The sequence below is a fragment of the Natator depressus genome, chromosome 2 (genome assembly GCF_965152275.1).
Source record: "Natator depressus isolate rNatDep1 chromosome 2, rNatDep2.hap1, whole genome shotgun sequence".
NCBI lineage: Eukaryota > Metazoa > Chordata > Testudines > Cheloniidae > Natator > Natator depressus.
This window is the reverse complement of record NC_134235.1, coordinates 57976579-57989014: the sequence shown is the minus strand read 5'-3', so window position 1 is coordinate 57989014 and position 12436 is coordinate 57976579. Positions and strand designations below refer to the sequence as shown.

At 39.3% G+C, this 12436-nt stretch overlaps 2 protein-coding genes across 3 annotated transcripts in view; one reads left to right on the top strand and one right to left on the bottom strand.

Moving 5' to 3' along the window:
* Positions 1-4667, top strand: part of SULF1 (sulfatase 1) — a 178097-nt gene extending 173430 nt beyond the window's left edge. Inside the window, exon 23 of the mRNA XM_074944260.1 lies at positions 4544-4667. Coding sequence (XP_074800361.1) covers positions 4544-4577 — 34 coding nt within the window. The 3' untranslated portion in view covers positions 4578-4667. The remainder of the gene's footprint in view (positions 1-4543) is intronic.
* The window catches only part of SLCO5A1 (solute carrier organic anion transporter family member 5A1), a 121956-nt gene continuing 112060 nt past the window's right edge, over positions 2541-12436 (bottom strand). The window contains exons 9-10 of one of the 2 annotated variants that reach the window (XM_074944262.1): positions 10693-10757; positions 2541-6909 (exon numbers count right to left, since the gene is read on the bottom strand). In XM_074944262.1, the coding sequence (XP_074800363.1) occupies positions 6452-6909; positions 10693-10757 (523 nt within the window). In that variant the 3' untranslated portion in view covers positions 2541-6451. The remainder of the gene's footprint in view (positions 6910-10692; positions 10758-12436) is intronic. The other variant, XM_074944263.1, reaches the window with a different exon arrangement.

Sequence of the window (12436 nt, the reverse complement as noted above, 5' to 3'; positions counted from 1 at the left end):
AACTTACAAGGGATCCATATGGAATTTCTTTTCTATTCTTTATATTTATTTAAAAAGTTAAACTGCAGGACTCTTACTTTGCAGTTGAAATGGAAAGTGACCAATGAATATTGACTCCATCATTTCCTGCTGCCTCCGTGCAATTAAAAATATTAATTAATTATTTAACTCGTTTCCACCGTGTGCACGTGAGGCTGACTCCACTTTCTACACTTGAGGCATGATTCTGCTCCCCTTGCTCGCTTTCAGTAGCACCTGACTTTGTGAGTTCTCTTGGAAATCAGTGGGAATAAGATACTTCTCAAGGGTGACAGAATCAAGCCTTGAATCCACAAGAATTCACGGAAATGTTGTTTTGGGCCATTTATCAAACACCAAACAAAGGGGCACTGTCATATAAAGGAGCCAAGTTCCAGCAGCATTTGAAGAATTTTTATCCCTTTTGTGGCAGTTCCCCCAGTGTGAGGGCTCAGTTCTGAAGCTGGTTAGGGGAAACACTGCTCTTTTTCTGATCTGGAAGTTCTGCGTGGGTCACTGTGACGCTGAACAGGATTTCCATACAAGTATTGCCAACTAATGACAAGCGTCACTTATATCTGTGCTTATATGGAGGCCTATATTGGTGGGGTTTCCTCTTTATTTTTTAATTTGTGCTCTAATAGCCCTGAAAGCAAAGCCTCTTGTGTTCAGGAATAGTCAACTGTTTCCCCCTTAAAACAGCTAAGTAGTCCAAAGTTTCACAGTATAGTGGGCATTACCCTCATACCCAGACAGAAGATGTATGTAGAGCTGGCTGATCATAACGTTCAGGCTTAATTGTTCTTATAAATGTATTGGATTTGTCACAAAATGGTGTATTTTTAAAAAATATAAACATATGCCAACCATAGCTAGATGTATGTTACAGTACGTTTCAAAAAAGCTTTTTTTTCTCTGTTCCCCCAAGCAAAATGTTGCACTGTAATAATCATCTTCGCTGTTTGTGTCAATTCCTTTGGGCCCAGTCTATTGAAGGCAATGGATATTTTGTCATTGATTTCCGTGTGATCAGGATTTGGCCCTAAGAGGCTGATCCCAGTGTCCACTGAAATCAATGGATGGACCTGCATTGATTCCAATATGCATATAAGTGGGCCTTAACTGAATCCAGATCTTCCGTAATCAACTGGTGTGCACAGCCCTGCACACCAGCTCACACACACACACACAAAAGTGATTTTTTTTTGTCATAAAGAAAACACGCTTGATATGCTATTTTTATTTTCAAATATCAAGTATTCAAGGGTTTGCTTGTAAACACGTTTACAATAGATGTTGACAATAAATGTCATTAACCACAGTGTGTTATACATCATGAACATTATTCTAAGTTCTGCTGAGAAATATCAATAAAAGGACCTTAAGGTAGGTAAAAACAAATGCACCTAACAATTAGTCCCTCTCTTTTATCACACACACTCATATACACACACTACAAATGACCTAACACCAGTTTATTCAATATAACACTTTGTTAAACTAAACAATTACAGGCCAGTGTGCCCATTCCATGCTCCTAAGCCACTACCCAGATTTTTTGGAGGGGGAGAGGTATGCATTTTGGGTCAGCTCCTATTGAAGTCAATGGCAAAACTCCCATTTACTCCAGTGGAGAGAGGAGCAGACCTTTATGAGGAATGCCCACTATAACAGTGATTTCAACTTGCATTTCTGCACAAAAACTGAGTTTATATGTTTCTGTATAACTTTTTGGTTTAATACAGCTCTGCGATAATTTTTGTTTTTAAAAATGTTTTCTTCCAGAAGGTAAAATTTCGGTCGCCTTGCTCTCAGGCGCACATCTTGATAAGTCGGCTCAATGATCCCCGTTGATCCCTAGCCCAGTTAAGTCCACACACAGTAAGACAGAAAAGGTATTACCTTTCAAAGGTCAAAACCAACAGGCCAAATTCTGTCTCCACAGAAACAAATGACAAAATACCTGGAGTGAATTTCAGCTGGCTGAATTGGGCCCTTGACTTTGGCTCTTCATTGTGGTAGTTTATAGAGGAATATTATTAATGGGACAAATTCAGGTACCTTAATTTTAGTTTAAATTCTCATTGACTGCAGTAGGAATTTTGCTTAGTTAAGGATCCCCAGAATTTGTCCCAATCTTTTAGTTCACAGAAACCTTACTTTGAACAACTGCTTAGCAGTACTCCATAAAGGTATGTTAGAACAGGTAATGTTCTACTGGAAATTAGTCATACACTACGTTTCTACAGGTTCTATAGTTTTACATTAGTACTGTTGTTGTTAATGCTAAACCAAATCCTGTAGTGCAAGCAATATTCCCACTGAAAGACTAAGTAAGGACTGTAGGATTTGGCCCACTGGTAATTATGATCTTTGCAGGAACATTTCCAGATTTTCAAAATGAAAGCACATGCCGTTCCATAAATGAAATATTTTGAATGTCAGTTAAGTCATGGTGAACATGCCTCATAAAATACTTCAATAACAACTAGCACCATGACATGCTTTAGCTATTCATCCAGAGCAGATCAAGGATGTTAGACAGAAGGGTCTTCATTCTTCCGAGAACTGAGAAACATTTTGGACACTTCTTTTTTCAGGCATCCTCGAACACAGAGTCTTTTTACCCATCCCATCACATGAACAGTAGCTTGTAACAGGAAATCTGGTGACAAGTTGGTTGAAGTGTGGGAAAAACAATAATACAATACAAACAACTGATTATACAGTGATCTTAAAAGTAGAGATCAGCCTGAACTAAAGAGCCTAAATTCAATAACCCCCACATTTTGGGACAGTATCGACTGAGGTCTGAATTTGAAGGGTCAGACCCATCTTCATTTATAAGGTGACCTGTAAATTAACAGAAAACAGCTTATCTGTATAATGAGAGGCTTGTAGGTGTTTGCAATATGATGATTCATATTACTAGCTACACTTAGTCACAGTATATATTTACAGAAATGTTGGCTGTCTACCTGTATGTGTACAATCTAGTCTATGGAAATGTTTATATTTAACCATTACAAATTGCTAAAGGGCATGAAAAACTCTTATTTCCCATTGAAAAATGAAGCCAATGAAGTGGACTGTCCAATTCTGAACATTTTAAAGGGACAATGTGAAGCAGTTCAAGCCCAACAGGTAAAGTACCTTAAGTGTTGTAACCTGGTAGGTTAACTCAGACACTCTTCTCGAACATGGAAATCAATCCTGCATTCCTCTCAGGCAAATCTCCCACAGTGGGAGTTCTACCTACCTGACGTGAATAGGCTTAAATTTATTATTTGCAATGCTGGTGCACCAAGTAGCAGATCAGTGTTAAAATGACTCTAACTCCATTAGAAATAAATAAACTCTTGGAAATGGACCAGGGTAAACTTGGGAGGAAAGTATTCTCTGTCGAATTTTAAAGACAGCATTACAAACTGGAGAGGAAATAGAATACAAACTCTAAATAAGAACCTGATAATGTCGCTTTGACTCCCACTTATTCAGCTGGTTTTTAAACACTTTAGTTTTTCTTAAGTTTCCAGCTTTTAGAAGTTATAGGATCCTCTTTAATAATAATAGGCTGATGTAAATGACTTCAATGGAGCTACATCACCTTAGAGCAGCTGAGGGTCTGACCCCCAAAACTCTACAATAGGAGACATTGGGCCTGGTTCACCATTGCCTCACCCCAGTTTTACTCTAGCAAGGAGCCCAATACCACTTGCAAGGTGCTGCCCAGTCTCTGTGGTCACTAACGTCAGTGGGAGCAGAGAGGACACTACACCGTGCTCCAACAGCACACTGAATACTGAAAAACACATTATTGGTCGGATCTGACCCTATGCTATTAAATTAATCAAAACTCATAGATTTTAAGGCCAGAAGGGACCACTGTGATCATCTAGTCTGACCTCCTGTATAACACAGGCCAGAGAATTTCACCAAGTGGCTCCTGCATCAAGCCTGTAACTTTTGGCTGAGCTAGAGCATATCTTTTAGAAAGCCATCCAGTCTTGATTAAAAGACTTCTAGTGACAGCAAATCCACCACATCCCTAGGTAAGTTGTTAATTACCCTCACTGTTAAAAATGTACCTTATTTGTAGTCTGAACTGGACTATTCTAAAAATTAAATAAGGCTCAAATTAAATATTAATATCCAAAGAATAACAAGAGGTGAATTAAGGGAGAAGCGCTATCTAAGCTAAAGGGCACAAGAACAAATGGGTATTAATGGCCATGAATACATTTATGCTAGAAAGCACAAGGTTTCTAACCACCAGAGGAGTGAGGTTTGAAACAGCCACTGGATACCAGTAGTGGGGTAAGAATCCTAACTAGTTTTAAAGGTGGAGTTTATGAATGGGATTATATTATGGTGATGCCTGCAATAGCAGGAGAGTGGACTTGATGACCCAGGAGGTCTTTTCCAGTCCTATATCGTAGGTTCCTAAAGTACTGCACTGCTATTTAAAGTCACTGATACTACATGATGAGCAATGTAACAGTTTTCTGTACATTTTCACCCACAGAGATAGATGGTCATTAGAGGCTCAAGAGTCATAAACTAATCAAGACATTCTGGAATAAATGGAGGCAACATTTCAACCAGGATCTGATGCCAGCATGGTGAGTAACTTCAGATGCCAGTCAGAGGAGGAGGAAGCTGACAAGAGAGGAAAATCTATACTCTACATACCAAATCCTGAGACTACTGAAGCCCATGGAGATTTTGCCATTACCCTTAATTGAAACAGGATTTGGTCCTATCTGACTTAGTCAATTTGTTCTAGTTGTAACTTTAAAAAAAATTCCTCTGAAATTCCTGAACCCTCATCAAAATTGTTTATATCTATTTAGAAATAATTCTTTCTACTGTATGTATCAGGGCTTCTACTCACGTGCTTTTCACCAACCAAATTTCACAAAAGACAAGATCCCCTCCTCTATTCCCAAATGCTCTGAGACATGCACCTGCAAGTAGAATACAACACTGGCTTCTTATCGCAACCTTCCACCTAACATATCACTAAATGTCAGCAACGGCCAGTTGTAATGCCCTCAGTTTAAGACTGTGGATGAGGAATTAGTACAGGAAGCAGATAAAAAAGAAACAGTCTCTTGAAGATTCAATCTAGTGGGAAAACTCACTAAACTGTTTTGAATAATCAAATGCCAGAACATGCCGTGTGGGTCCTGGAATGGAGGTGCCTTCTGTGCCTAAATCTTCCGCTGGAAGGGGTCAGCTGACTCTTCCATTTCCCCCACACCTCACAGAGAGCTTTAAATGAAGATGGGGGTGGGGGCAGATGTGGAGCAAACTCCCCTTTGCATTCAGTTTGAGGTCTGTGCGGAATGGTAACAGTGCAGTCCCAAAATGCAGCTATCCAAACTCTCTGGGTATTTTCACTTAGTGGAAAACCAGAACAATTTGTTTAAAAAGATCTGCATGCATTTGCAAAAGATAGCCAAGCATTTCCTAAGGACAGCCAAGCAGTTCCTGGCAAACTAAACCTGGATACTGTGTTTTCTGAGAAAAGCATGGATTTGAAGTTAGTCGTAGCCACCTATAGCAGATAACTGCAGAGGTAGTTACAGAAATATGCATCTACTTGTTATAGTCTCTAGTCTATGGGTATGATTATCATGTCTTAATGTTATTACAAATTAATACTGTCATTTTTCACACTGAGTTATACTTTCATACCCTGTGTACTAGACTGAATAATACTACATCTTATCAAATTAAAATAAATGTACATTTTAATAGGATAAGGATATGATGTCTTCGAATTTGAAAACTTTACCTGCTATATAACTTTTCTATGGCTTAAAATGTTCTCAACAGTACTTTAAACAGTTATGTCCATTTTTAAATCTTATATCTGTCTTAAAATAGCCCCATTCAAGTTCAGTTGGATTAAAGAAAGACTTTGAAAGCAAAATTAACATGCTGCATCAACAATTATCCAGATAAATTGCATAGTTTAGACACGCTCAGTTGTGCTTTGTAGCAGAACTCACAGTAATTACTCATCTTTATGAACCATGATTCGGGGATGCAAAATTGATGATCCCTTTAAACATTTTCTTAAAGTCTTGGCATCAATGATACGCATTTCTGTCACCCTTCTGTTGATTTCTGCCATTTAGAATACCTCACCCTTATTTTGACACTAGATCAGAGCAGGGACATTTAATGGACACACCCGAAGTAATTACAAACACAAATTTTTAAAACTCCATTATCTGGAAGGGAGAAATAAGAACTTGGGTCACTTTGAGGTATCCAGCCCTCAAGTATGCTATTGATGTTTGCTTTAAATTTTGTTGGTTTATCATGTGATATGTAGATTAAAAAAGAAGGCACGGGTGTTTCACAAGGCGCCATATTTAAATCAACCAACAAAACTGAATTTTACATTTTCAAGCCTGGGGGTCTATATTTCAGCAGTGACTTCTTCCAATGCACTTTCAGTTGCGGAATTTATTGCTTCTGAAAAGGGGCCAGGATATGTCTGGGCTATGTAATTCATTCCTTGTGCCAGACAGACGTCTTCAGCGTGCTCCCCCCGAGCACTGAAAGTAGGGCAGGATCGAGTCCGTGCATAGTTTTGTTGAGGTCCAGCATTGCCAACCATCTCGCTCACTGTGTTTACAGGTGAGGCCCTCCATCTTTGCCTCTGTAGCTGATCTTCTTTATATTTAACGGAATACCAGGCCAGAAAAATAAAAAAGAATCCCACAAATTTGAGACCAGCTGCCAATCCAAAGTAAACGAAGCGAAATGAAGTTACATCGTATTCCCAACAAGATCCTTGCACACCACAATCCTGTTGCCAAAGCATGCACGTGGTGTCAATAACAGCCCCAAAATAAATTGGAGTAGGAATGTAAGCTGTAATAATAGTAACAAAACATAATATTTAGTAGTGAGTGTTTAGAAAACTTTAAGAAACTGGGTACAATGCAATAGCCCAGTTTTATGTTGTTCTAATTATTATTTTAATACCATCCAAAAGTATGGTAGGCACTTCCTAAAGCAATGAAACACTGTCACTGCACCCAAGGAACTTACAAACTAAGGCCCTAATTCAGAAAAGCATCCCTATTACGCATGTGTGAAAATGCTATCTGCAAGTCCCAATGATGTCAATGGGACTTGAGCACATGCTTAGGGGAGGTGCAGAATCAGAGCCTGAGGCCTGATTGATCCTCACCTGTGTGAGTAGTCCTACTGAGTTCAATAAGACTACTCACACGTGTAAAGCTAAATGTGCCCTATTTGTCTGCAGGATCAGGGAGTATTTTTAGACATGACAAAGGGGTGGCAAGGGGACAGTAAGGAAGGACAATGGCCAATACCAGTAAAGGTGCATCTACGCTGCAAAAAAAAACAAAAAACATGTGCCCGTGAATCTCGGAGTCACTGGGTCAACTTACTTGGGCTCATGAGATTCATATTATAGGGCTAAAAATAGCAGTGTAGACATCCCTGCTCTGGCTTGGAAACCCGGTGAGGGGGCTTGTACCTCGGAGCCCAGACTCCAATCTGAATGGGAATGTCTACACTGCTATTTTAACCCTGTTGCCCCATGAGCCCGGGTTAGTTGACCTGAGCTTTGAGACTTGCTGCCACTGGGGGGGGGGACGGGGACAGGGACGTTGCAGTGCAGCTATACTCTACTTTTACATGGCTCTTCAGTCATGGCCACTGAATATCATGATGGAATAATTTTTTTCCCCACAAGGCCCATCAGTTAGCCTCCACGTCCCACTTCTAGTGATACAATATGGAGCCCAATATTTTAAAAAATATATTTTCACTATGCAGATGTTACCATCTTCACCACAGCATCTCCATCACATGGTTAGCCAGCGCTCCTGCACTTAATAGTTGTCTACCATAAGTTTCTTTTGTTAGACAGTGACACCTCAATCCAGCTCCTATCGAAGTCAATGGCTCCACTGACTTTGATGGATACTGGATCAGGCCCTTCAGCCTTTGAGAGAGGGACCATGTTTCATTTTATTCATCTGAAACACAATGGCACTCACCCAATAAAAAATAATAATTGTATTAGTCTGAATACTTTCCTGCTAGCAATTTCTTCACAAATGTGTGAGGCTCTTTGCCTCCTAGGGGGAGAAACTATTTATGACCTTCTATTCTGCTTGGGCTCCTAAATGTTTTTATTTGAGAACCTGACACGTAACATTCACATCAATAGTGTGAATGATGTCTTATAGAAGCTTTTTAGTTCCTGCATGCAAACAAGGGTATGCCATGCCACAGCCTAGCAGAGGCATGGCCAGGAAATGTTGGTATGACTTCTGCTCCCCTAGATTCTCTAAATTGTAACAACTGGAAGATTGGCCCACTGATCTTCCCAAAATTACATTTGACCCCTAACCATGCAAATAGCATTTTTTAGGAAACATGTGAACGATGTGAAAGCAGTAAGTCCTTACAGGAATTACCCAGTAGAACTGAGCAAAATATTAAAGCATGAAACACAAGTAGCTGCCCTTATGAAAAATGACAGAGAACAGAATTATTATTTTCGAATTGTCCCTTTGAAGAGAGATTCTCTTCCATGCAAACAGGCTTCAATTTCACCAGGCTGCTACCAGTTTAAGTACTCATTCTTTGTCCTAGAAACGTGATTCACATTTTGTAACAAGTCATAACAATCCTCTTCAAACAAAATTTCCTGGTTAGTTATTAGAGGGAACGAACCAGCCTTCTCCTCTCATTCTTCATTATAAATACTCATTACTGGCACTATTCACATTTTTGCAGTATTTGAACACCTAAAGTGCTTTGGATAGGCAAGATCTGACTACTTCAGAAGCTTGATAGGAATATCTTTGTGTAAATAATAACCTAACAAGCTTGCTTTCTGCTTTGAAGAAGACTAATTAGGAATTAGTCACTAAAATACAAACATGTCTTGTCTTAGAAAGCAGAGAACTGGTTTCTGGAAGGGTAATCTAGCATCTGAAGAAAACAAAAATACCAGTTTAAAAAAAATCTCATGACAAATTCCATTTAGGAAAAATATTAAAATCTGGACTGGGTCTATAGGGTGAGCTGCCTTGTTCGATATTCATAGACAGCTGTTCAGGATGGAAGAACAGATGAAATCACAGGCTTCCACCGCTGGGGTGGCTAATTAGGGTTGCCAACCCTCCAGGATTGGCCTGGTCTCCAGGACTTAAAGATTAATCTTTAATTAAAGCTTATGTCATGTGATGAAATCTCCTAGCATACATCCAACCAAAATTGGCAACCCTATGGCCAATGCAGAAAATGGAGTTGTGGTTCTTAATGTGGTAAATAGAAGTGTCCAGGAATGTTTTTGACAGTATGTTTTTCATTGGGAAAAGCTGATTCATCAAAACCAAAACATCCTGTATTAAATAAAGGGTCACTTTCAACAAATTTCCCATTTCACAAATGTTTTGAAATTGTCAAAACAACCTGGCTTGATAGTTTCAAAACAAAAAGTTTCATTTTTCAGTTTGAAATGACTTTTTGTTTTGAAATGTAAGTTAATCTATCAGAAATAAAATGTGAGTAAGTCAAAATCTAAATACAACATTTTCATTGACCTGATCCAAATTTTGGGGGAGATTTTTGGTTTGTGAAAATGTACAAGATTTTAACAGTTTGACCTGATTCAGGATGGTAAAGTTTTCAAAACCTCTAAAAGTCTTGTGGGAGGGGAAAACTATTTTCTACTCAGCTCTAGTGGTAAATACGGAGTCATCATGTGTAAAGAATGCAACAGACAAATAAGGAATATGGAACTGGTGCAGCAGTAACCAATATTAATGCCTGTTTTTGCCTGAAACATTTTGAATAATGTCCCGCAAAGGAAGCAGCAGCAGAGGGAGCAGAAAATGAAGCCATTCACCCTGGGTCCCAGTGAGAATTCTCCAAGAGCTGATACTGAAAATTATTTGGTAGAACAGGCTAGAAAATGGTATTTTCTTTGGTAGGGAAGGAGGGGGGATTCAAAATAAACAAAAAGTTTTGCTTTTCCCCCCAATTTTCCGTGTATGGAATTCTTCCAGATTTTCAATGAAAAATCATTTTTCAAAACATGTTTACCATTCAAAAATTAACTGACATTTCTGTGAAAATTTTTGCATAGAAAAAAAGGTTACTTTTCATGTAAAAAAAGGTTTCAACCCCCTGCACCATTTAGCGAATAAAATTATCTAGGAAAGGCTAGCAACAAAGTAACAAAAGAAAAGGCTGCTGAACAAAGGGAGCTGTTGAAATTCCAATGGAAATTCCCAATTAAAAAGATATCCGCTATAATCTGTTGCAACTGCTACTTTAGGGAAGTGTTGAAGGAATGGGAGCTTAAAACTGCTGGTAGAAAACTACTGCTAAAGAATGGTGCAAAATCCAGGTGCTTATTTTCTGTCAACGTAGGTGTCTTTGTCTCCATGGTGCTGGTTGGCCAATTCAGTACAATGTGGTTTGTATAAACCAATGTAGTGTAAAAAAAAAGTTGCTAGGTTCAATGGTGATTTTCAGCTCCTACTGCTATTCACTGGTGGAATTTCCCTGTTTTATAGAATATTTGTTTCTGGAGAATTTTGTGAGGATTTTGCAAATGGTGTTGTTCAGGGAGCTATCAGTGCTTACATTTGTTATAGGACTTACCAAGAGTTCGTAATAAAACAAATTGCATTCCTAGTGCAAAAGGCCGCTCACCATCTTCCACAGACCTAGCAGGAAAAGAGAATATCTTCTGAAGACACAGTCTCAACAAATAATCTTTTTAGACTGTTTTGGCTGTACTGTCCTGGTCTTCTCCAGCTGTAATAAACCCCCGCTAAAATTTCCTCAGTTTATTTGGTAATGAGGATAAAACCTAGTGTTAGTAACAAAGAGCCAAACTGTGCTGGCCTTAGCCAAGCAAAAAATCTCATAAACTTGAACGGGAGTCTTGCTTGAGTAAGGACTGCAGAATTTAGCCCATAGCTGTTAGAAAGGTCTGTAACACAATTATACAGTAGCTCATGGTTTCTGGCAATACTTCCCAGATAATCTAATCAATGGAACTTCTCTCAGTGAGTGCACATCTAAGCTAGGTCAGGAAACATATCAGTAGAAGCATACGACAGCTTTACCAAGGCCCTAATCCAACACCCCTGAAGTCAATGGGAGCTTTTCCTTTGGCTTCAGTGGGAACAGGATCAGGTCTTTAAAATATCGGAATACAAAGCAGCAATGTATCTGTGGCACCATTTATATATAATTACAGTAAACCACAAAATTTCCCTCTAGACTGTTTAAATATTTTGAAATACTATAAATTAGGACAATTAGCCAAGTCTTCACATAGTCTGACACTTAGGTTAAATAACAGCCCATTTTAGCCATACGTTTACTACATATTTTGTGTGTGTGTGTGCGTGCACACACGCACACACTCTCTCTCTCAAAAGAACACTAAGGTTGCGAAGACAAGCTCCAAAAATTTAGGAAATGCCAGAATTAAGTTACCCTTTCTAATCTTAATTGGGCTGTTTTGTGCATATGCATTATGACACAGTCTTTAATTACATAACTCTTTTACCGTCCCAGACCAGGGACAGTTTTAAAACTGGAGTTTTGTTAAATTTATTTGTCTCTAAGGTGCCACAAGTACTCCTTTTCTTTTTGCGAATACAGACTAACACAGCTGTTACTCTGAAACTTGTTAAATTTAGTATCTACAAATGAACATGCACAGCTAACGTGAGGCCCGCTGCCACTGAGTCCTTTCAGCACACACTAAACTCAGCTGCTGCCACCAGAGCTGCCCCCTTTGACTGCCTGAGCAGACCGTCAATCCCCAGACGGACAAAGTGCAGGGAAATCTAACCCTGACATTCTCTTGAGAGGGTTACAGTCACATACTCTTTTTATTCCACAGGCCCCAAGCGTCCTTCTTTGCACAGGATCCATAGTGCTCCCTTAAAGAGAGCTCTGCAATGTTCTGTTTTCTCTTTGTTAGTCAATGTGTGCCCCACCCCCCCATAGCATATTTACTGCACACTATTCAAACCCTGCTCTGAAAACCGAATTGTTCATTTCCTCATGGCCTTTCTATGGCATTCATCGCAATGAGATGAGCAGGTATTAGCCCCATTTTACAAATGGGGAGCCGAGCCATCAAAGGTGAAAAGTAGCCACTATTTTTGAGGCCCATACTCCTCGGGCCTGATTTTTCAGAGTGCTTATTGCACGTCATATGGTCAAAGCACAGCTCCCACTGATTTCAGCGGCAGATCTGAGTGCTCAGCATTTCTGCAGATCAGACCCCAGGGTCTCAAATCAGGGAGTCAAAAAATGCAGAACACACAATTAGGCCTCTATTAACTAAGGGCATTGAGGTGTTGTAATGCAGAGCATTGTAACT